Source organism: Equus caballus, chromosome 8 (assembly GCF_041296265.1).
Source record: "Equus caballus isolate H_3958 breed thoroughbred chromosome 8, TB-T2T, whole genome shotgun sequence".
Taxonomy (NCBI): Eukaryota; Metazoa; Chordata; class Mammalia; order Perissodactyla; family Equidae; genus Equus; species Equus caballus.
This window is the reverse complement of record NC_091691.1, coordinates 15,398,670-15,421,391: the sequence shown is the minus strand read 5'-3', so window position 1 is coordinate 15,421,391 and position 22,722 is coordinate 15,398,670. Positions and strand designations below refer to the sequence as shown.

Genomic DNA, 22,722 nt, shown 5'->3' with positions numbered 1-22,722 from the left:
GAGATCCAAGGCTGGTGCCCCGTGGAGAGCAACACTGTGCCGGTGTAAGTGTCCCTGACACGCAGGGCAGGGTCCAGGGCCAGCAGAGCCTGCCTCTTACCTCCCCCCCCTGCAGGAAGGCCCCGCTGGTCCAGGCTGACAACTTCACGCCGTTCCTCAAAAACACTGTCACCTTCAGCAAGTTCAACCTCTCCAAGTAAACATGGCAGGTCCTGGCTGGCCTCAGATCCTCCTTGTCCCTTGCCGGGCCTGACCCCTGACCTCACCTATCTCAGGTCCAATGCCTTGGAGCCCTGGGATGCCACCTATTTCAAGCAAGGGCCCTGTGACCCACGCTTCAGCCCCTCCTGCCTTGTAATTCCCCTTTGGGGACCTCACAACCATGGCTGGAGGAATCTTTGAGGACCTGGCATTGTGGTGGGTCTGTTGGGGGCAGGGATCTGGCAGGGCTCGGGGAGAGAGCTCCCTGGGCTGGTGGAATAGTGACGCGCTGTGTGCAAGGTGGTGCTGTGGGCATCCACCATGCTGGGATTGTGACCTGGACGCCAGGGGCTCTGACTGCTGGCCCCATGACTCCTTCCAGCTGCAGGAGAGGAGCTACAACTTCAGGTGCGGCCCCAGTGCCCACCTGCTGCTCCTCAGCCAAGTCCTCCCCGACCTGTCCTCCTGTGGTGGCCAGGACAGACCACACCTGGCCCATCCCTCTGGACGGTCTGCTGTGTGTGTGACGGGGCCCCAGGGCAGGAGGGGTGCTCTCAGCTCCAGGTCCCCCAGCACAGGCTCCGTCCAGCCTCCCTGCTGAGCCCTTTGGCCTCCACCCCACCTGTCCCCACACCCCTCCTGCAGCTGTGACCCCTCACCCCCAGCCCCTCCTCCACTCCACCCTCCTCCAGCATCTGCCTCCACCCCACAGGGGGCTTTATTTTTTACTTTTCCCTTAAAGTTTTTTCTGAAAAATTACAAGAATCTATAGAAAACTCCAAAGATTAGTACTGTGAAAACACATATAGCCTTCATCTGGCTTCGCCAGGTTTGTTTTTATTTATTTATTTTTACCATTTTGTCCCATTTGCTTTCTCTGTCCTCTAGAGGGAGCTGGGTATATTTAGATTTCAAAGGAAACTGCTGGAAAGCAAGTGGCAGATATCCAGACACTCACCCCTCTCAATGCTGTCCTAAGAATGAGGACCTTCCCCTGGTGACCGCTGTCCTCTTGTCACATTCAGGAAATTTATCACTGGCAGACAAATCTAACATTTAAATTTCCCCAGCTGTGCCAATAATAGTCCTATTTTTATTTTCCGATCCAGGATGCACTCAAGGATCTTGCCTTGCATGTATCATCATACCTTTGAGTCTCCTAAGCAGACATGCACACAGCCACCAGACCTGGAGGGGATGCCCCTTGACACTGCTCGCTGGGGCTGGCCTGGCCTGGCTTAGCCGACCTCCCCAGCTCTTCACAACCATGTGGGGCAGGACCTGCCCACGCCCTGCCCCCTCCCCTCTGTGCTCTCCCCATCCTACGTCTCTGCCTCGAACTCCTTCCTGACGCCTGGAAAACCAGCCTTACAGTCTCCTGGCAGGAAGCCCCTGGTTCCCAGAGGAGTGAGTCCCCTCTCTGGACCCCACAGCCCAGGCCTGCCCCCACTGCCCCCACCCCACTGACAGCATCTGTTTAGGGACCCTTCTGTCCCCATCCCCTCAGCAGGCAGGGAGCTTCTGAGAGGCAGGTCCCAGCTTGCTTGTCCCCTGTGTCCTCAGCAGTGACACAGGGCTGAGACCCAAGTCTCAAACTGGGGGTGGATGGAGTCAATGGATGAGTTAGATGAGGCCTGTGAGGGCCGGGCCAGCCCAGGAGTGGGCAGAGCAGGCCAGTAGACTCTCCTGCCCCCAGGACAGCCACTCACTCGGGGAGGCCTCAGGTGCGGAGGATCCTCTTTGACGTCCTGGTCTCTAGGCAGGTATGGGCCAGGTTGGGGTGGGTGGGGAGGCAGGGGAGAAGGGTGGAAAGAGGTGATGGCCACAGTCAGAGAGGCTCAGCCCAGGTCTGTCTCAGGCAGGGAAGTTCGGGCCACAGCCCATTCAAATGATTTGAAGTTCGGCACCTGTGCTAAGCTCCTGTGGTCCTGAGGACCCCGTGGCATGGGCAGGCCTGCAAACCCAAGCTGACCCAGATAGAAGGGGCTGCCATCCCCTCCAGCCTCCTGAGGAGGTAGGGGAGGGCAGGCAGGCCCCCAGCGGTCCTCATAGACTGGTAGCCTGCTCCATTTGACTGGGCTCCTGGGCTGGGGCCTGGTTGAGGGGCTGTAGGGCCTGCACCGTCTCCTCCAGGCTGCCTTGTGTGGCAGTCAACCCTGGCAGCTCCTGCTGGTTCTCCTTGCTGTGCCTGATGCCATAGCCAAAATACACCACGAGTCCTGCAAGGGTGGCACAAGCCTGAAGGGCAGGTCCCAGCCCAGCTTCCCTGCTTGCTTCCTCCTGCAGCCAACCCAGGGTCCCAGCCTGACCCCCACTCACCGATCAATAGCCAGACAGACAAGCGCAGCCAGGTCAGGTAGCTCAGCTGCAGCATGAGGAAGACGTTGAGGAGGATGCTCAGGGCTGGAGTCAGGGGCACCATGGGAACCTGAGGGGCAAGGGCAGGGCTGCTGGGCTGCAGGGAGGGGCTGCTGGCCTGGGGCCTGATTTCTCGGGAGTCCATGGAGCCTTTCTCCGCCTCTGGGGATTCTGGAATCAAGGGCCCGCTTGCCATGCAGAAAGAGGGGGATGGGGTACTGGCTTCCCCCGCCCCTTGACCCTGGTGCACCCTGCCACAGCAGAAGAGGAAGGGGCGAAGGGAGGTGGCTGGGCTGAGAGTGAGGGGTGCTGGCTGGAGGAAGTACCTGAAAGGTGTCCTCCCGGTGCTGTTGCTGGTGGGCCCCCAGGACGAGGAGACTGAGCAGAAACAGGACAGAGCTGAGCAGGAGCAGCAGGGTGTGGCCCCAGGGTGGGAGGTGCAGGGCCGAGTCCCCAAAGATCAGCCCGCAGTCCAGAATGATGGCTGAGACCACCAGGACACAGAGTGCCCAGGCCACGGCGACTCCAGGTCTGCATCCACTCATGAAGCCAAGGAAGGGCCTCAGGGCTGGTCGCAGCTGCCCGGGCTCAGGGGCTGAGGGCTGCTCAGTGTCCTCCAGCCGTCTGTGTCCTGAGGAGTCCTCATACCCCTCAGCCACAGGGCCAGGGCTGACTGGGCCCAGGGAACTAGATGGAGGGGTCTTTTGGAAGCGTAGCACTATAATGCTGGTGGCCACGAAGGTATAGTCCAGCAGTGTTCCCAGGGACAAGAAATGGACCAGTGCCTGGAGGTCCAGCAGCAGCGCCAGGAAAGCCATGAGGACCCCGAACACCAGGATGCTCACCATGGGCACCTGCGTCTGGGGGTGCATGTAGGTAAACACCTGGAAGAAGAGCCCATCGGCGGCCATGGCATGGACCATGCGTGGCAGGTAAAAGAGGTCGTTGAGGAGGAGAGTGTTCATGGCTGTGGCAGAGGGTGGGAGACTGGTCAGCATGGTGGACAGGCCCCTTGGGCCACTGCTGGGGACCAGGGCATGGGTGGTCCCTTGGGAACAGGGGCATGAGTCTATCTGGGCTCTCAGAGTGAGCCTGAGTATATGTGGGGTGCTGAACTGTTCCCCCTCGCCACCCAGGAATGCGACAGCCCAGTTTAGGTGACAGACCCACTGGAGAATCTGATGAGGGCTGAGTCCCTCCACCAGGCAAGGACCTGGCAGCACATGCCAGAACTGACATTCTGTGTACAATTGGGAGGGGCAGTGATTAGGTCTCTCCCAACAATGCTGGGTGGAGAGTCTAATCATTAGCACCTTCCTGGACCCAGGATGCAACTGAGAACGCAGGCCCAGAAGGAGGTGTGTTCCCGGGGAGGCTTAGGGCAGGGTCCCACCACCCTGTCCCCTCCCTCCTTGCCCGGAAGGACCCCTTACCGCAGACGGAGCCAGCTGCCACAATCAAGCCTGCCCAGTTGTAGCCCCGCTGGTAGAAGGCATCAGCGAGTGCTGAGTCAGGGTCCAGGCTGTGCCATGGCACAATGAGGGTGAGGACAATGGAGACAAGGATATAGCCACCAGCCACCAGGCCAAGTGAGATGGTGATGGCCATAGGCACGGCCCGCTTTGGGTTCTGGGCCTCCTCGCAGGAGACTGCAATGATATCAAAGCCCACGAAAGCATAGAAGCAGGTGGCGGCACCGGCCATGACACCAGAGAAACCGAAGGGCGCAAAGCCGCCCTCCTCAGTGCTCCAGTTGTGCGGGCGGGCCAGGACAAACCCCAGGATGATGATGAAGAGGATGACGAGCAGGCTGACAGCAAGGAAGATATGGTTGAGCCAGGAATAGATGCGGCATCTACAGGAGATCAATGCAGAGGCCAAAAGTGTGATACCAGAAGCCAAGAAGTCCGGGTACTGGGCCAGGAAGGGCACTTGCCAGATGCCCACATGGGCCATGGTGAAGCTGCGGATGCGGTGGCTGAAGATGGCATCCAGGTAGCCACTCCAGGCGCGGGCCATGACGGTGCCACCAACGAGGTACTCAAGAAGCACATTCCAGCCAATGAGGAAGGCCCACAGCTCACCCATGGACACGTAAGTAAACAGGTAGGCAGAGCCTGCGCGGGGCACACGTGCCCCAAACTCCGTGTGGCATAGAGCTGCTAGCAGGGAGGCCAGAGTGGCCACACAGAAGGACATGAGCAATGCAGGGCCGGCCATCTCCTTGGCTACGGTGCCTGTGAGTACATAGAGGCCCGAGCCCACCATGCCACCCACACCCAGCAGGGTCAGGTCCAGTGTGGTCAGGTGGCGCTGCAGCGATGTCTCCGTGGTGGACTCCTTCAGTGTCTTCAGCCGGTTCAGCTTCTGCCAGAAGCGCGCCAGGCTGGCGGTGCTGGGCAGCCCCCGGGCCATGGTGGCCGGCTGAGAGGAGCACCAGCTGCCGGTACCTACGAGGGCCAGAGCGGAATGACAGGATGCTCATAAGGGTCTTGACCAGCCTTCAGTCCTTGCTCTGACCCTGCCCGGGGGATCCAAGCCTGGAACTACTGGCTGGCTGGAGGGCTGGGAGGAAGCAGGGTTCTGGGTCTGCCAACAGGGTGGGCAGGAGGTCAGTGGGAAGCATGGAGATCCCCTTGGCCTGCCACCCAGGCAAGGGAGGGAGCCTAGTGGAGCCCGATTGGGGTGTTTGGGACAGGCCCTGAGGGTGGGTAGGGGGCAGCCCCAGAGAACCCAGCTAGTAACTGCTCCAGTGGTCTGGGATCCCAGAGCAGGGTGGAAACCTGAGGCTTCCCAGAAGCTGTGCCAGGGCTCTAGGACCCAGAACAGGAGCTCCTCTGTGGCCCTGGGCATAGCCCAGATGGCCACCTGGCCTCAGACAGCAGCATTCATCCCCCCATGCCCTGTCCCGCTGGGCAGCTGTATCAGTGCACCCCGCTGGGAGTGGGGGGGCACCCTGGGTCCTACGCCCTGCGCGTGTACCCTGACATGCTGCTGCTGCTGCACCACTGCCTGAGCCACTTCCTCCGTGCTCCTATCCCTGAACAGACATTTCTCCAAAGAAGATATACAAATGTCCAAGAAGCACATGGGAAAATTCTTGACATCATTAGTCATTAGGGAAATGGACATCAAAACCACAGTGCGATGCACCCCCTAGGGTGGCTACAGCCAAAAGTCAGAGAAGAACAAGTGTTGAAGATGATGTGGAGTGATTAGAACCCTCATACACTGCTGGTGGGAAGGTAAGATAGCGCAGCTGTTTCGGAAAAACATTGGGCAGTTCCTTAAAATGCCAAACATAAAGTTACTGTATGATCCAGCCATTCTGTCTCTAGGTGTGTACCCAAGACGTGAAAATATGTGTTCACACAAAAATTTGTGCATGGATTTTCATAGCAGCATTACTCATAGTAGCTCCAAAGTAGAAACCATCCAAATGTCCATTTACTCACAATGGATAAATAAAATGTGAACTGTCCATACAACGGAATATTACTCATCCATAAGAATGAATAAAGCAGTGATACGACATTAATGAATCTCTTTTTTTTTTAAAGAGTGGAACCTGAGGTAACAACTGTTGCCAATCTTTTTTTTTTTTTATTCTCCCCAAAGCCCCCCAGTACATAGCTGTATATCCTAGCTGTGAGCGCCTCTGGTTGTGCTATGTGGGATGCCGCCTCAGCATGACCTGATGAGTGGTGCCATGTCTGCGTCCAGGATCCGAATCAGTGAAACCCCAGGCCACCGAAGCAGAGTGTGCGAACTTAACCACTCGGACATGGGGCCGGACCCTGATGAATCTTGAGAACACTGTGTTAAGTGAAAGGAGCCAGTTACAAAAGACAACATATTGTCTGATTTCATTGATATGAAATGTCCACAGGAGGCAAATCCATAGAGACAGAGATATCAGTGGTGGCCAGGGGATGGGGGAGGGGGAATGGGAAGTGACTGCTAACGGGGACAGAGCTTCCTTTTGGGGTGATCACAACGTTCTGAAATTAGATAACGGTGATGGCTGCACAATTCTGTGGATGCACTATAACCCACTGAAGTGCACATTTTCAGTTGGTGAGTATTATGGTGTGTGAATAAAGTTGTTGTGAAAATAAAAGATAAAGCACCAAACCGTTTCCAAGAAAGAATTCCAGGGGCCAAAGGGCTGAGCACCTGAGGGAGATGAAGCCTGGTGAACAGAGGAGCAGAGTAAGAAGTCGGGGACCAGTGTTTCTCCCAGGCTGGCCCCTTGTGCTTTACCTGATTGAGGATATGAAATGTGCAAGAAGACAGAGTCTCTTATGTCTAAGGGCTCTAAAATGGAGCTGGGAAGCCAGGAAGGAGACAGGTCTTATGCACGTCCTCATGGAACAGAATCTGAACCTCTGAAGTGGGTGATGCTGCAAGACTCCTGCAGCTCGTCACAGTGACGGAGGTTTGCTTCCCTCCAGCCAGCCTTAGCAGTCACTTATTTTTTAGCCAAGATTAGCTATCTGCTCCCAACCCTAATCAACATTTTTAGTAATGCAAACCTCCCTTCTGTGCCTTTAAAAGTCCCTGACTTTTACTCCCTACAGGGACACTATTTGGGTTTCTACCTGAGTCTGTGGTCCCCGAATTGCAATTCTCTGATCCCCAAATAAGCGCCTCTCTGCCCCTCATTTTGGCTCTATTTTTATGTTAACATACATGGTGTCAATAAAGTGGAAGTTGAAGTGATCTCACCTTCGTGGACAGGCCTCCCCTGGAACTGGGTACGGTAGACACATGAGCCACGTGGGGCTCACCGTTTCCATGGATCACCGACCCTTCCAATTGGAGGTCCTCTCAGGTTCTGACCTCCCTCCATTTGGTTGAAGTCAGTGCTTTTTTTGGGATTGGGGGTGACCTTCTAGGAGATGACTGTCTCAGTCTGGTGTGGAGGCCACTGCCACAGGATGGCACTCCTCAGCAGAGTTTCTTCTTTGAGAGGTGAGCACCCTCACTAAATTGAGGGATTTCTCTGTTGTCATTCTGTAACTGTGGGCCCTCCAGGACCAGCTCAACTGAGCCCATCTCTTAGCAACAGAGTGATAAAGAATTGCCTTTCAGAAAATCTGCAAAGTCACATAGCCAGGGCATGTACAAAAGAAGAAATGGTGACCTGCAACGACCTCAGAACCAAAGATCCTCCTTCCCACAGAACCCAAGGATAGGGGCACGACCAGAAGTTGAAAGTCAGACTTATCAGAAGCAAGGGGTCCCTCATTCCTGAAGATGTGCTGTTAAAATTCCTTCCCCACGGGGCCGGCCCCGTGGCCGAGTGGTTAAGTTCGCGCGCTCCGCTGCAGGCGGCCCAGTGTTTCGTCGGTTCGAATCCTGGGCGCGGACATGGCACTGCTCATCAAACCACGCTGAGGCAGCGTCCCACATGCCACAGCTAGAAGAACCCACAACGTAGAATACACAACTATGTACCGGGGGAGCTTTGGGGAGAAAAAGGAAAAAAAATAAAATCTTTAAAAAAAAAAAAATAAAAAATAAAATAAAATAAAATTCCTTCCCCACTTCATCAAAAATGTTTAGAACCCCAGCAAAAATGTTTAGAACCCTGTCATAAATGTTTAAAACCTTACCATAAATGCTTGAAGCTCACCAATCAAAGCCTGTCCCACCAGCGTTTCCACATGCCAGCTTATTCTCCCTAACCTCTTAAATTTCACCCCAAATCCTGTAGTGGGGAGACAGAGTGATACTGGCTCATCCCAAGGTTGACATAAGGGAAGCCATATTGTAGAGAAGAAACCATAGTGTAACTTTGAATGACCTCTGACTAACTAACCCAGCTGGATATGCACCCCCCAGGAGATCTTCCTGCTCTGTAGATTTTATGACCCCTGCTTGTGCAGGTACCTCCCAGCTGCAATAAGACAATAACTTTGTTCTTTGGAGTCCCTTAGTGATGACCCCAGACAGAGAGTCTATCTTGTGTGGCTACTCCCAGTCGGTAACACCAGAAGGTCAACATTCCTAACCCCTCCCCTGTAACCCACTGGCCTATATAACTGCTTCAAGACTGTGCCCCCTTGAAGATGGTTCTTTTGGGCATCAGTCGGCCATCTTCTGCCCTGTTAACAAGCTGTAGTAAAATGCCCTTTCTCTGCCACCATCTTGTCTCTTTTTTTTTTAAGCCAGGATGCCCTGGTTTTTTTTTTTTTTTTTTTTTTTTTAAAGATTGGCCCTGAGCTAACATCTATGCCAATCTTCTTCTTTTTTTCTTCTTCTTCTTCTTCTCCCCAAAGCCCCCCAGTGCATAGTTGTATATTCTAGTTGTAGGTCCTTCTGGTTGTGCTATGTGGGATGCTGCCTCAGCATGGCCTGATGAGCAGTGCTAGGTCCGTGCCCAGGATCCAAACCAGTGAAACCCTGGGCTGCTGAAGTGGAGTACGTGAATTTAACCACTCCGCCATGGGGCTGGCCCCACCTCTTGACAACTGGCTTTTGTCTTGCTGTGAGCAGATCAGCAGATTGTGCAGTAACAAGATCTGAGGGCACAAGCCCCCAGTCTCCCTGCAGATCAATCTCACAGAATAAAGCTGATCTCTTTTCCAAAGGCTGATGCCATAATTAATTGGCTTGCTTATGCGCATGGGGCAGAGAACCCCAATTTTGTGTGGTAACAATTCCTGTCTGTGTGCTTTTCTTTTACTCGAGACTTTCATTTTCTAAAGTTTCCTGAAAGTTTCTCCCTCAAAAATTCCAGCTGGTCTTATGTTTAAGAACTATGGTCCCTTCTCTTGTACCTTTCTCTCTCAATGGAACCAAAATTACTAAGGATGATTTAAAATCACAATGGCAGCAGAGGAAACATTCTAATGACATAAGATCATTTCAAAGGTGCACTTAAAAGCAAGGGTTCAAAATTCTAAAATAGCTTCATTGAAAGTTTTATTGCAAAAAGCCAATGAAAAATTAAAGCTCTAAGAGGGACCTAAAAGAAAAGACTACACAACTGTAAACAGAAGTCCACCAAGTTAGTGGCTCTACTGACACCCTCTTATCTACTCTTGCAGGAGGGCCCCCGGGGGGGCCCCTTCCGGAGTTGATGAGTCTCTGAGGGTTTTCCTGTAAACTTCTATGTTATTCTCTTAAACAGCCTAGGGGAAACTAAAATTAGAATCAGTGAGGTTATTAATATTGCCAGAAATATTTACTGTTTGTTGTGGCTGAAAACTAACAAGATATTTATAAGGATTTCTGGGGGGTTGTTTTTTTTTGGTAGCTCAAGGGTCAAAAATTGGCTAAATTAAAAGCTGATATTCAGAGCCTGATAGAACTTTTTTTTTTTTAATAGGCTTTCTTCCCCAGGTGTTACCACGCAAAATTCTTTCCTCAGGGTTCCTCTTCCACAAACTTTCTATAATTTTCTTTGTTACATTCAGAATTTGTCCCATGCTTTCTTTCTTCCCTTCTAGTACTTCAGGGCAAATTTATCTTTCTTAACAAAACAAACAAAAATATTTCCATTCTTGGGGCCAGCCCAGTGGCACAGCAGTTAAGTGCGCACATTCTGCTTCTCAGTGGCCCAGGGTTTGCCAGTTCAGATCCCGGGTGTGGACATGGCACTGCTTGGCAAAAGCCATGCTGTGGTAGGCGTCCCACATATAAAGTCGAGGAAGATGGGCTTGGATGTTAGCTCAGGGCCAGTCTTCCTCAGCAAAAAGAGGATTGGAAGTAGTTAGCTCAGGGCTAATCTTCCTCAAAAAAAAAAAAAAAAAAAAGACTGCATGTGTGCATCATATCCAATGCTGATAACTGTCAGGACATGTCCATTTTAAGCAAATCAAAATTCTTAAATAAGCTTTCATTTACCAAAAATTATTTTTTATCATGTTAACTTGAAAGACATTTGGGTTAGTTTCTATTACATTTAGAAATAATTTATATAAGTGCTTACTTGAAGCCAATTGAATAGAGCTCCTTAGAAACTATACCATCAGGAGGTGCGACATCACATACACATATAAACATATAGACATACACACACAGAGACTCCACAGCATTTGTTTAAAAATTACTGACATGAATCAGATACAGTAATCCAACTCTCCCTAGATATGAATCCAAATTTCGTTTTAAGCTTTTTACTAATATTTGTAGAGAAGACACTCAAGATGCTAAATTTTTGGTGAGAGTGCTCTTATGGCTATTTTTCTTTCCTTTTTCTGTTTTTTTCCCCTTCACTTTTAGGAATTGGTGATGGACTAGATATTTCCCAGAAAATTTGTCAGCCCTTTGAGATAAGGGACATGAGTGGAATCTGAACTGCCTCTAGAGCTGCATTTCCAGTCTTGCAAGGATTTTTTTTTTTACGACAGTTGCTTTTAATTCTTCAGAAATTGGGCTGTAACTTAAATGACATTATAGATTGATCTACTTGTCCAACTACATCACAGAGACAAAGAGAAACTGCTCACATTTTCCCCATGATACAGTTTCTGGGGCATATTTGCCTTACCAGTTTCTAACCTCCCAATATCTGGGAGCATTTGGAGAGGAACAAGGGAGGATTTGGGGATTGGAAAAAGGACAAGTGAACTTTGAACCGCCTTCCAGAGCCATATCTCTGGCCCTGCAGGGATGTGCAAGACAAAGATGGTTGTTTCCAGTTCCCCAAAGAGCTGGTTTACAGTCTGAATGATAAAAGAGTTTGACCTACCCTTTCAGCTACATTTTTCCAATTGCTTCTTTATATCGGAGAGATTTTTAATTTAAGATGTTTATCAAAAGATTTTTATGTTCTAAAACTTTAGGGCAATGTATCACACCTTTAAAAAGTCTGCACAAGGTGTTTAAAAAGGCCCCTTTCCTTAAGTGCACAATTCAACTCTAGACCAATTTACTCTGGGGGCGTGGAGCTTTCATTAGCATCTGTAAAGACACAAGAAGAAGCTGAGACTCCAATTTTGATTAAATTCTTAAGATTAGTCATTATGAGAGCTCTCTAAAATTATTTCCAATTTAGAAGTTTTTCCAACTTATGGATCCATCCTCTGACCACTGATGAGCAGGATCTTAACAGCAACTCAAACCAAGAAGCATTTATGGTTTAACTATGGACACAAGAGGTGTCCTCAAAAGAGAGTGAAAAAGAAGCAGCCCTAGGGGCCGGCCCTGTGGCCAAGGGGTTAAGTTCGCACGTTCTGTTTTGGCGGCCCAGGGTTTTGCCAGGACAAATCCTGGGCACGGACATGGCACTGCTCATCAAGCCATGCTGGGGTGGCATCCCACATGCCACAGCTAGAAGAACCCACAACTAAAAATACCCAACTATGTACCAGGGGACTTTGGGGAGAAAAAGAAAAAAAAATAAGTAAATAAAATTAAAAAAAGAAGCAGCCCTCACAAGATCCAGAAAGTTCACTTCCAAAAATAGCCCAAGAAAGCAAAGGCTTCCGCTGCACAGGTGGTGGTGCACTAACAAGCAATGAAAGTTGAGATGACAAAGGCCCCCAGTGGTCTGGGACCCCTCCTGACCAACTCCCCTGAGAGCTGATAAAGCCAGACAAAGAGAGTACATCTCAGAACCGTGGTCTACTCAACTGGCCACCAAGATGTACACTGGGACACGCATGCTCCAGATGACAGAGACCAGAGGTCACAAAGCCAAGCTCTCAAGACACAGAGCAAGACAAAAGAAAAAAACCTCATCTTAAAAGTCTTCTCCACAAATATTAACAACAACAACACAACTTTTAAACAGGTAATCTTAAATTGTTCCATCTTCTAGAGACATAATTATTTGTAATTATGTTTTTATGTATGTACGTTTTTATTATATGTAATTATTATAAACTACTGTTTTGTATTGTACCTGATTCACAGCTAAAAATTTTTTTTTTGAGGCAGATTAGCCCTGAGCTAACTTCCGCACCAATACTCCCCCTTTTGCTGAGGAAGATTGGCCCTGAGCTAACATCTGTGCCCATCTTCCTCTACTTTATATGTGGGATGCCTGCCACAGGATAGCTAGATAAGCAGTGGGTAGGTCCACGCCCAGGAACTGAACCCGCAAACCCTGGGTCGCCAAAGCAGAGTGTGCACAATTAACCACTATGCCACTGGGCCAGCCTGCACAGCTAAAATTTTTTAAATGAAAGCTTTAAGATCTCTGTGTCGGTCTATATACATGTATGTACATTATATATGTGTGGAAGGGTTCTACCTCCAGATGGTATTAACAAAATTAACTTCTAAAAAGAGTTCTATTTAATGAACTTCAAGTCACAGCTTATATAAATTATTTCTAAATATAATGGAAACTAACCCAAATGCTTTTCAAGTTAACATGATATAAAATAATCTTTGGTCAATAAAAGCTTGTTTAAGTTTGTTGGTTTAATGAAAACAGGCATGTCTTCAGCGTTACCAGCACTGGATATAATGGAAACATACAACTTTTATTCTATCTAGGTTATTAATCAGATAAGCTCATTATCACTGTTACAAGCTTTGTTAGCAAGAAAAATTAACTTAAATTGATAGCTAACTGCCTTAATGTCTCATAAAGTTTTCATGAATAATCTAACTATGATTGTTAAGAATAAATGAATTACATAGATGTTAATGAAATAAGGAGTTTTAAGTACAATAATTATGTTTTATGGTATGTGTACTTTAAAATAGCTTCCCCAAATCTTGAACTTGAAACCTTAGAGTTTTGCTAAAGGAAAGTAAATGATGGGAAATTCATTGAATATCTGGAAAAGATACAACAGATTTTCAGAAAAGATAAAACATGAAAATGTTAACTACTGAACAGGAGTTTATCTACTTTTGGCTTCTTCTTACAGAAAAACTAAAAGATGTTTGGGTCTAAAAAACTTATGCTATGAGAAAATGTATGTTTTCAGTAAAAGAAGGTATAAGAAATGGAGATATTTTTGTTAAGAAAGTAAATTTGTCCTAAACTAACACTGTTATGGGAAAGAAAGGGCAAATTCCGAATGTAAAAAAGAAAGTTTGTGGAAGAGGAACCCTGAGGAAAGAGTCTTGTGTGAGGTCGAGCTGGATAAGATTGGAATGAGTTGAATTAAGTAAATGAGTTTTAATATCAAAAATAAGCTGGTGCAAAATTAGAATTTGGTTTTCTCTCTGTGCTTGTTATAAGGACAAGGTTTCTTGGGTTTTTAATCTACTCCTGATTAAGAGATGATGAAAAGTTTTTCTTTCCCTTTGAGTACTCTGCCTAAAAGGCAGGGATTTTGTGTTTTATCAAAACAATTTCCTGTGCTTTATGTTAAATGCTGAGTCTTTCCTACTCTAGAGAGCTAAGCTTTTGCAGCTATGTAACCTTCTATATTTGTCTTTGAAATCTTTTCTGCCATCTTGGTTAATAAGATAACTAAATATTAAGTTTCATAGTGATGTGTGATCCTATTTAGGCAAGTATCTTAAGACCTTCTTTGATATTTTTGACAAACTTCCTCAAATCAGATTCTAAATGAAGTCTTTTTGACCTCTAGCTAACATTGGGATTTTTCAAAGGATCCTTGAAACATGTCAAAAGATTGGTTTTCTCTCCTTTTAAAAAGAAAGATATTAAACTAATTAGGCTTATCCGATATGTTAAATTACATGGGAAACATTGTCAAACAAACAATTAAGCCTTCTTTATGTTATGTCTCTACAAGTATATGTTATGAGTTCCAGAAATTCCATGAAATTCCTGGGAGTCTAACATGTCCTGGGATAAAATGCTGTCTGTCATCAGAATTGAGGCTCACACTAAACATCAGGAAAGCTCCTTAGCTGACTTTCATGCAAAGGCAGCAACCACAGAATCTACAAAGAATCTACAAATGCTTTTCACATGTGGATGAAGTCCATTCTGCCTCTGCAAAGAATAGTCCCTCACTGCCAGACTTTTGCCATCCTGACATCTTTACAATATGGGGACAGTCTGCTCCTGAATCAGGGAAATGAAGGTGGGTAAACAATGGCTGTAAATTCAACGGTCAGGGCTATGGAAAACCCAAGACAGCTGCTGGGCTCTTCCCGGCTGTCCGGCAAATCCCATTTTTCAGTTTTCACATTGCCTCACCCCCCATAGGAAAAAACTACTTCTCTCCCAGAGGCCTCACAACTCCTCCCTCCAGCTCCTTTGAGCACCTGCAGCTGCACTTCATTCAACTGCCACTTCCTATGACTCATCAATATGTTCTTGTTATTGTATGTGTTTTCTGGATGGGTTACAGCCTCTCCTTCGCCACAAAGCTGATGCCCTCATGATGGTAAAGAAACTGCTAGAACATGTGCTTTCCCCTTGGGATGTACATTCCACAACCTCCAGTGACAAAGGCACCCACTTCAGTGGGCAATCATAGGAACCTTAACAAAAATTCTGCAAACTTCTTGGGATTATCACTGACCCTATCACCCTCAATCACGAGGCAAATCAAGAAAACTAATGGAAAAAGGGATTCAAGCAAAGAAATATTAAATTACACAGGACTACATGAGCTGAGAAAGATGCTCTAATGTTTTATTTTTCCAGATTTAAAGAAACGTTTTCTCTTAATCTGTCAACAATTTGGTAAGACAAACCTTTGTGAACAAAGATGAAACACTGAATTTTTTCTCCCTACCTGATCCCTCCAGAATTCAGAGAGTCTCAGTAAGCATTCTTATTTTCACTTGTATAAAAAATCAGGCCAGGTTTTTAATAACAACAAATTAGTTTTGCTGTGATTATCTTTGGCAAAAAAAAAATTGAGGATAATTGTAGAGAGAAAAATTATGTGTGCACCCTTATACATATTAGATTCTAGTCCTGTTAATTGTCTTTGAGGTTTGTTATATACCATGGACCGGACTCCCCTAGCATAAGGCATTGCCTTGGGTCTTGCCGACTGTTGGCTGTGTCCTCTTTGGAAAATATGAGTTAACTCCATGAGACAGTCACCAGCAGATCAGCATCTGCTGGCACACAGCCTTCTGCTGCTCCCCCATTGCCCTATGTGCGTATGACCAGCTACTGTGAGTCTCTATGGTCTTATGCTCATTCCCATCACCAACAGGTTAAAGGCTCTTTCCCAGATTCCAATTTAAAGGATGCTGTTGGTCACTGTCTAGAGCCTGGTGACTGGATATGCTAGAAGCATCATCAGAGGAAGACAGCCCTGGAGCCCCACTGGAAAGGACTTTACGAAGTGCTCCTGACCACTGACACTGCTACAGAGCTAGAAGGCATTGTATTCTATGTGCCCCTTTTGGGTACATCTTTGTGTGTGATTATTATGGGAAACACTGGGCTTATGAATGTCTAGATTCATAAGCTGGCATACGGCAGGAAAATGCCTTTTAGGACACCGCAGTATTCCATTTCAAGCTCTTGTTATAGAAGGAACCCAACCACAATCTCATAGGTCTAGGCGAGACTTGGAGACTCCCTTTTTACACCCCACCCACTCTCCATTGATTACTACTGCCAAAGGCTCTGTCCTTTGGATTGACGTTGTCCATTACAATCTGTTGATAAAAAATGTATCCCTAACCATCGCTACACTGGAATATTCTACCACTTGAACCCTAGCTCAACAACAACGATCCCTGGATTCCCAAGGATGGGTTGTACTAGATAATCAAATGGCACTCAATGATCTCCTCGCAGAACAGGGTGGCATCTGTGTCACAGACAACACTTCCTGCTGTACCTGCATCAACTCTTCTGATGATGTTGAGTTAGAACTCGGAAAAATTATAAAAGGTGCACAAGATGACTGCAGTCCAATGTCTTTCAATGACGCCCTCTGGATCCCTGTTGATGTTTTCAGCCGGCTTCCGTCAGGCAGAGGTGCTTGGATGAGACCAGGACTTCAAATATTGTTTATGAGTATTATTAGCATTTTGCTATGTGTACTTGTATTTAAGCTTCTTATGCTACTACACACTCAGATCTGCTCCAGAACTTCACCAAACACCAAGATTATTGTCACTCAATGTACTGAATGATGGATAAGTCTTATGCACCTGAACCTTCAGGTAACCGGATGAAATTCCCAAGAGTCATTTTCAGACTGCCTCCTTGTTGCTCAAATATGGCCTAACCCTTATGATGCTGACTCCTTGGAGTAACCATTGGGAAAAATATACTAATTTCCCCCTGAAGTGGGACATGACTCTCTGGGACAGGTCCATCCCAGCAGTATGGGACTAAACAAATCTATGGTTGATCAGTGATGCTTTCAGAGAAAAACCTCAATCAAAAGCGGGAAAATGTGAAACGTGAAATAAAATGGAGTCATATATGTCTAAGGGCTTTAAAATGGAGCTGGGAAGCCATTAAGGAAATGGGTCTTATGCACATCCTCATGGAGAACATGAATATATATGTATATATACATATATTTTGTGTTTTTTTTTGGCGAGGAAGAGTGGCCCTGAGCTAACCGCTGTCCCAATCTTCCTCTACTTTTTGTATGTGGGATGCTGCCACAGCATGGCTTGATGACTAGTGTAGGTCTGCAGGTGGCATCAGAACCTGTGAACCTGGGGTCAAGGAACAGCCCCTCAAACTTAACCACTACACCACCAGCTGGCCCAGAACATGAACTTTTGAACTGAGTAACACTGGAAGAAACCTGCAGCTCATCACAGAGTCAGACATTTGCCTTCCTCTGGCTAGCCTTGGCAATCAATTATTTTGGGCCAAGATTAGCTTTCTGCTGCGAACCCCAATTAACATTCTTTGTAATGCAAACCTCCCCCTGTGCCTTTAAAAGCCCCTGACTTCTACTCCCTAGCGGGACACTATTTGGGTTTCTACCTGAATCTGTGCTTCCTGAATTGCAATTCTTTGAGCCCAAAATAAACACCTCTGCCTCTCATTTTCGTTCTTTATTTTTAGGTTAATGGGGCCAGTGGTGTGTCTGAGTCCTGCCCAGCACTTAGCTTTCTGTTTTGACTGGAGCCAGAATACCAGCAACAGCTGCAAATTGAATATGCGCCCGATTTTTCGATTTGTTCTCTCTTCTACACTAACCTGAAAGCTCACCGTAAACGACCCCTTTGCACAGCGCTGCCAAGACTTACTTAAAATCACCGCGGAGTTTCCAGCAAGACACAGCCCTGCTAGTGTCTCTGGGGCGTGTCTCCTAGACTCCTCAAAAAACGTTGTTACTGATCCCACCTCTGAGCGCCGGCCTACACAGAGGCTGACCTGTACTGTAACCATCACATTTACACACACATTTAAACATGCGAACATGTACAGGCCAGGACCGCGCCAGGCCTCCCCCTGGCCGCTCCGAGGGCCGAGCGCGCTCCCGCTCGGGCTCACCAGCTCCCGGTGGGGGAGCCTCGGGGTCCCCTCCTACAGACGGGGAAACTGAGGCTCGGAGAACTCGAGCCACACGGGAGGAGGGCTCGGGCGGGCCCCCACCGCCGGCTGACCCGAGGCTCCGCTCTCCCTCGGAGCTCCCGCCCTCCGGCCGCTCGCCGCGCGGTAACCGAGCCCCGCCGCGGGGCGCGGAGGCGGCAGGAGGGCGCGGCCGGCCTGGCTCCCCGCCGTTCCAGCCCGGGCGCGCGGGGGACCGAGACGGCGCCGGCGGAGGTTCCAGAGGCCGCCAGGACGCGGGGCGGTCCCGCCACTCACCTGTGGGGTCCGCAGCGTCGCTCGCCTCAAGGATGGAGTCCGCCGTTCGGGTTCTGGGCGTCGAAATGTCATCATCAGGTGCGCGAGGCGGCACGTCCCCGGCGTAGCGGGAAATCCGCTGCAACCGTTGGGGGATGTTACCCTAAAAGGCGCGGCGCCAAACCAAGGCAGGCTAGGTATGGGTACTAACTCTGACTGCGCGTGCGCAGGGGGGCAGCTGTGCCCCTTAGACACGGGCTCACGCGCTGTATCCGCGGCAAGGACTACGAGTTCGCGGAATGAGGCTGTTGATTCGGACCCTCGAGGCAGGCCCCCTCGTGGGGAACCGGCGCAGAACAATTACACAGAGTGTGTTGACTGCTCTTCCTCCCACAGGCATTTATTGAGCGCCCAGTGGATCCCAGGCACTGCGCTGGGTGCTGCTACCTAAGGGACAACGACCAAGGCAGCCCAGCAGGGAAGCCGTGATCGAAAAGGAGCGGGTCTCAGCGGTCGGCCACGTTTTCCCCTACAGCGCGTACATGTCTGCAGACCGAGGGACCGAGGGGAGACCGAGCCGGCCCTGCCCTCCGGGTTCGGGCTGCTAGGAAAGGAACGGTCGGAAGGGCAGGTAGAAGTCGCTGTGGGCGCGCCCGTGGGGCGGGGCTAGGGGACCGGGCTAGGGCTGGGGACAGGCGGCGGGGACAGGGGCCTGGCCGTGAGCGCGCTTTCCCGCGGCCGCGCAGATGGCGGCTCCGGGCGCCGGACCGGGGCCGGGAGCGTCCCCGGGGCTGGAGGCGACCCTGCAGAAGCTCGCGCTGCGGCGGAAGAAGGTGCTGAGCGCCGAGGAGATGGAGCTGTACGAGCTGGCCCAGGCGGCGGGCGGCGCCATGGACCCCGATGTGTTCAAGTGAGCGGGCGCGGGCGGGGCTGCGCGCTCGGCGACCCCCGACCCTCCTGCTCTCCTTCCCACCGCCCTTGTCGGACCCCCTTGAGGCCCAGGGTACAGTCGGGGTCTTGAGGGAGGCGGCCACGCCTGCCTGCTCTGGCCGAGCAGCCTGGCCCGGGCGAGGAGGCTCCTTGCGCAGCGCGTCTGTCTCTCCAGGATCCTGCTGGACCTGCTGAAGCTGAACGTGGCGCCCCTCGCCGTCTTCCAGATGCTCAAGTCCATGTGCGCCGGGCAGAGGCTGCCGAGCGAGTCCCAGGCCCCCGCGGCCGTGTCACTGCCCACATCAAGTGCGCCTGAGACGAGAGGTCAGAGTTGGGCCCGGTGCTCCCTGCCCCTGTGGCCCGGGCGGCGAGGCGGCGGGGCCGGGGTTGGGGGCGGGGGGCGGGGAGGGGAAGGCAGCGCCTAGCCCTGCGCCAGCTTGGCCCTCCGTGGCCAGGCCTTTCTGCTGGTCTTCTCCCGGGACCCGCTGGGCCAGCCAAGGGCTCGCCCCTGGGGCTCTGGTCTCCATCTTCGGCTTGGCTGCCGCCGTAGAGAAAGCACGTGCAGATCGGGTGGCCGCAGAGCGGGTGCCCCAGGGAGGCCCAGTGGGCTAGGCTTCATCTGGGGCTTTTGCTGCCCCAGCCTCTTCTCACCTCTGGGCTCCTGCCTTCATCCCACAAACACGGGAACGAGACTGCTTTCGTTCCTGTTCTCATGTTTGCACAGACTCCAGGGAAGTGCTCAGAGAGCCGGGCAGGCAGAGGCCTTCCTGCCACCCCCTCGCCTGGACCCGGCTTGGCCCAGGCCTTGCTGAGGAGTCTGGCCAGCTGAGTTTCCCTCCTTGGATGCAGGTCGGGAGTCAGCCTGGCAGCCCCTGACTGCCCTAGACACTCGGGTGCAGAGGCCGGAGGGGCAGAGCGCTGGGCTCAGGTGTGAGGGGCCTCATCACTCTCCAGAGTGAAGATTGGGGCATGGTGAACAGGTGCTGGTGACCAGGTGTCACCGTGGAGTTCCACCTGCATCCTCCCTGTGTCCCTTCTGCTCCCAGAGGCTGTCAGAAACCGTCTGACATGCAGCCGGACCTCCTGGGCTGGCTCCTTGGCCAGAAGCACGGGGCTTTTAGAGACACCCCAAGAAGGGCTGACATTTGGGTGGAGGGCAGGCCGGGCCCCTGTGGTGGGAGTGCCAGGGCCCTGGGTCCCCGCATCCCCTGTCCCATGAGGCCCTGGGCACTCGAGTACAGGCCTCCCCACTGACCCACGCTCTGTCTGCTCTGTGTCTCTCTCTGACCTCCAGAGGCCTCCTCTCTCTCTGCCAAGAACTGTAGCCCCCCTGCAAGGCCCTCCTTTTCCTGGGTCCCACCACCTGCGGCCTCTGCGGTTCTGCTCCACGGCCCCGCTGCCCCGCACTCGCCTCTCTCTCCCGGGCCCCCCGGGTCCCTCCGGTTCTCTTGCTGCCCGTTCTCTCCTTTTACAGGTTGTGTTTATTGGTTTATCTCTGGGGGTTGTGCTCTTGTTTCCATGGAAACTGCCGTGGCCCCCAGAAAGCCTGAGCAGCTTCAAGCTGCAAGGGCAGGACCCTGCGGGCCATCCCTGCCATCAGCTTAGAGACTGAGGACAGGATTTCATGGCTCACTTTATTAGAGACAACCCACAGTCCTTCTAGAATGGGACCAACACCCCTGCCCCCAGAGGTTAACTCTGCTGGGTGAGACTTGTGCTCTGTAGAGGTTCCCCCACCCCAGAGGAGGACAGTAGACCGAGGGGCAGGGAAGGGGCAGCGTGGCATGCTCTGGAGAGCAAAGCCCTGGGTGTGAGAAACAGCTTGGCCTCTGAGATGCTGTCAGCCACCCGGGTGGGCAGCCTGGAGGATACACTGTGACTCTTCTTCTCTGCCTGGTTCCTGAGCTGGGGTACCTGCAAGGTGTTTCCAGGGGTGTGTGAGGGAGGGCCTGAGATCCCACAGGTGCTCTGGCTTTGCCCTCCTTCATGCCCCTCTCCCCATCACCCACCTCCAAGTTCCAGGTGCCACCTGGAGCTCGGGCCAGGGAGGAGTGGGGAAGGGCCAAGGGGCAGGTCAGGGGAGGGGTGGGTGGACTAGAGGCTGGGCTGAGGAATGGATGGCTGAATTTCCAGGGGGAGAGAGAAACCGGGAACAGAGCCCTCCTCCCTCGAGGGGGTGTTGGGGCTCACTCACTCAGGACTCTGGGTGCCAGGGCGTTTGTCAGTGCTAGGGGCACAGTGGGACTGTGAGATGGACACTTCTTGGTCCAGGGAGGGAGATGGCTAGACAAACCAACGGTAGCAGAGACGAGAGGAGGCCAGTGCAGAGGGCTTTGCTGGAGCAGTAAGGGTTAAGCAGGCGGTGGGGGTGGGGGAGCCTCTGGGCCAGCTGCAGTCCCTTTGCCCTGCAGCCCTGCAGGTGGGGTGGTGGGAGGGCGCTGAGCGGGGAAGGGCAGGTGGGGAGGCTGATGCAGAGCGTGGATGCAGCCCATTGGTGGGAGGAGGGCCTGAGCTGGGGGATGTGGGAAGAGGGAGAGAGTGGAGGGTCAGGAGGTGTGCTGTGGGAATGGCGCTGGGAACACTGGCATAGAGGGGTTGGGAGGGTCAGAGGGGGCTCTGAGGGAGGTGGGGAGGAAGCCCCGAGCATGGGGACAGGAGTGGAGCCCTGGGCTCCACAGGGTCATTTTCTCCTCAAGGGCTCAGGCCTTGGGTGCTGCTGGGCTGGGCAGCCAGCGGCCAGCATACCAGGACATGGAGGCCCTGGTGAGATGCCTGGTGGGGGTTAGGGCAGCCTGGGGAGGGGTTTGATGGGGAGGTGGTGGAGGGGAGTGGGGCCTCTGACAGGCCATGCCAGCAATGCGCTGTGGCTGAGAGGCAGAGGCCACCAGACAAGACAGATCTCTGAGGCCCCATGTCACAGCATCTGTGCACAGAGACCTTCTGGCCACCTTGTTAATGGCAGGATCTGGGGTGGAGAGCTGTCAGAGTGAGCCAAATGTGGGGACCGTGGTGGCCTAGGAGGATGAGGGGGTTTGGGCTGTTGGCCCTCACTAGCCTTAGATTTCCCACAGAATCAGGGTGTGGAGTTGCTCCAGGCCAAGGGCTGGAGTCCCACGCAGGGGCTTGACTCTGTCTGGGTTCCTGACCCCCAGCCATCCAGGTGGCCTATGGGGACTGTCACTGAAAGCTCATTCATTTCTGCCTTTTCCTGCAGAAAATGGAGAAACAGAAGACCCTGAAAGCACAGAGGGGGAATGCTTGTCCTGGGGAGGATGTGGGGTCACTGAGGAAAAATTACATTCAGCTGAGTGTTCTCTGTTGAACTGTTAAGGGAAACTATATGTTTTAGAAAGATGTCCCTCCAGGACGTGTGAGATGAGCTTGGGCGCAGAAGCCATGAGCCTCATGCAGAGCTGTGCTGTCTGATGTGGGAGACACAGGCCCTGGGGCTGGTGTGGTGAGATGCGCTGGGTGCGTGGGTGCCCACCCCGTGCCCGGATACCAAGGGATGGGTGCACAGAGGGGATGTCACACTTCACAGGTAATTTTATACTGATCCTATGTTGAAATGATAATAGGTTGGGTATTTGGGGCTAATTAAAACATATTTAAATTGA

The 22,722-nt window shown here is 51.3% G+C and overlaps 2 protein-coding genes and 1 non-coding gene across 7 annotated transcripts; 1 reads left to right on the top strand and 2 right to left on the bottom strand.

Annotated features, from left to right (window-relative positions):
- Nucleotides 1-1,007: 1,007 nt before the first annotated feature.
- On the bottom strand, nucleotides 1,008-18,420 carry LOC100052208 (cationic amino acid transporter 4). 2 transcript variants are annotated; one of them, XM_001488310.6, is made up of 5 exons: nucleotides 18,197-18,420; nucleotides 3,993-5,009; nucleotides 2,886-3,526; nucleotides 2,521-2,629; nucleotides 1,008-2,420 (listed from the first exon to the last, which is right to left on the bottom strand). In XM_001488310.6, the coding sequence occupies exons 2-5, from the start codon at nucleotides 4,972-4,974 to the stop codon at nucleotides 2,248-2,250; spliced, it is 1,905 nt and encodes a 634-aa protein (XP_001488360.4). In that variant the 5' UTR covers nucleotides 4,975-5,009; nucleotides 18,197-18,420; the 3' UTR covers nucleotides 1,008-2,247. The 2 variants fall into 2 exon arrangements, with proteins under 2 accessions (XP_001488360.4, XP_070076170.1); XM_070220069.1 differs by having other exon boundaries at nucleotides 2,521-2,566.
- Nucleotides 18,421-18,662: 242 nt separating this feature from the next.
- Nucleotides 18,663-22,722, top strand: LOC100052146 (mitotic-spindle organizing protein 2B-like). Of its 4 annotated transcripts, XM_070220075.1 has the most exons (5): nucleotides 18,672-18,806; nucleotides 18,922-19,085; nucleotides 19,281-19,429; nucleotides 20,400-20,579; nucleotides 22,320-22,722. In XM_070220075.1, exons 2-5 carry the CDS (start codon nucleotides 18,922-18,924, stop codon nucleotides 22,433-22,435), a joined length of 609 nt encoding a protein of 202 aa, XP_070076176.1. In that variant the 5' UTR covers nucleotides 18,672-18,806; the 3' UTR covers nucleotides 22,436-22,722. The 4 variants fall into 4 exon arrangements, with proteins under 4 accessions (XP_023502779.1, XP_070076176.1, XP_070076177.1 ...); XM_023647011.2 differs by lacking the exon at nucleotides 22,320-22,722 and having other exon boundaries at nucleotides 18,663-18,806; nucleotides 20,400-20,858; XM_070220076.1 differs by lacking the exon at nucleotides 20,400-20,579.
- MIR9005 (microRNA mir-9005) lies at nucleotides 19,727-19,861 on the bottom strand. Its single transcript, NR_128015.1, is given in 1 exon segment — nucleotides 19,727-19,861. It is a non-coding gene; the product is annotated as a microRNA mir-9005 (primary transcript).

Coding starts and splice junctions, on each gene's coding strand:
- LOC100052208 (XM_001488310.6), bottom strand. CDS start 4,974: ATGGCCCGGGGGCTGCCCAGCACCGCCAGCCTGGCGCGCTTCTGGCAG. Junction 2,630..2,885: donor ACCGGGAGGACACCTTTCAG/GTACTTCCTCCA, acceptor CTTGCCCCTCAG/GTTCCCATGGTGCCCCTGAC. Junction 2,421..2,520: donor GTCTGTCTGGCTATTGATCG/GTGAGTGGGGGT, acceptor CCACCCTTGCAG/GACTCGTGGTGTATTTTGGC.
- LOC100052146 (XM_023647011.2), top strand. CDS start 18,922: ATGGCGGCTCCGGGCGCCGGACCGGGGCCGGGAGCGTCCCCGGGGCTG. Junction 19,086..19,280: donor ATGGACCCCGATGTGTTCAA/GTGAGCGGGCGC, acceptor CTGTCTCTCCAG/GATCCTGCTGGACCTGCTGA. Junction 19,430..20,399: donor AAGTGCGCCTGAGACGAGAG/GTCAGAGTTGGG, acceptor TCTGACCTCCAG/AGGCCTCCTCTCTCTCTGCC.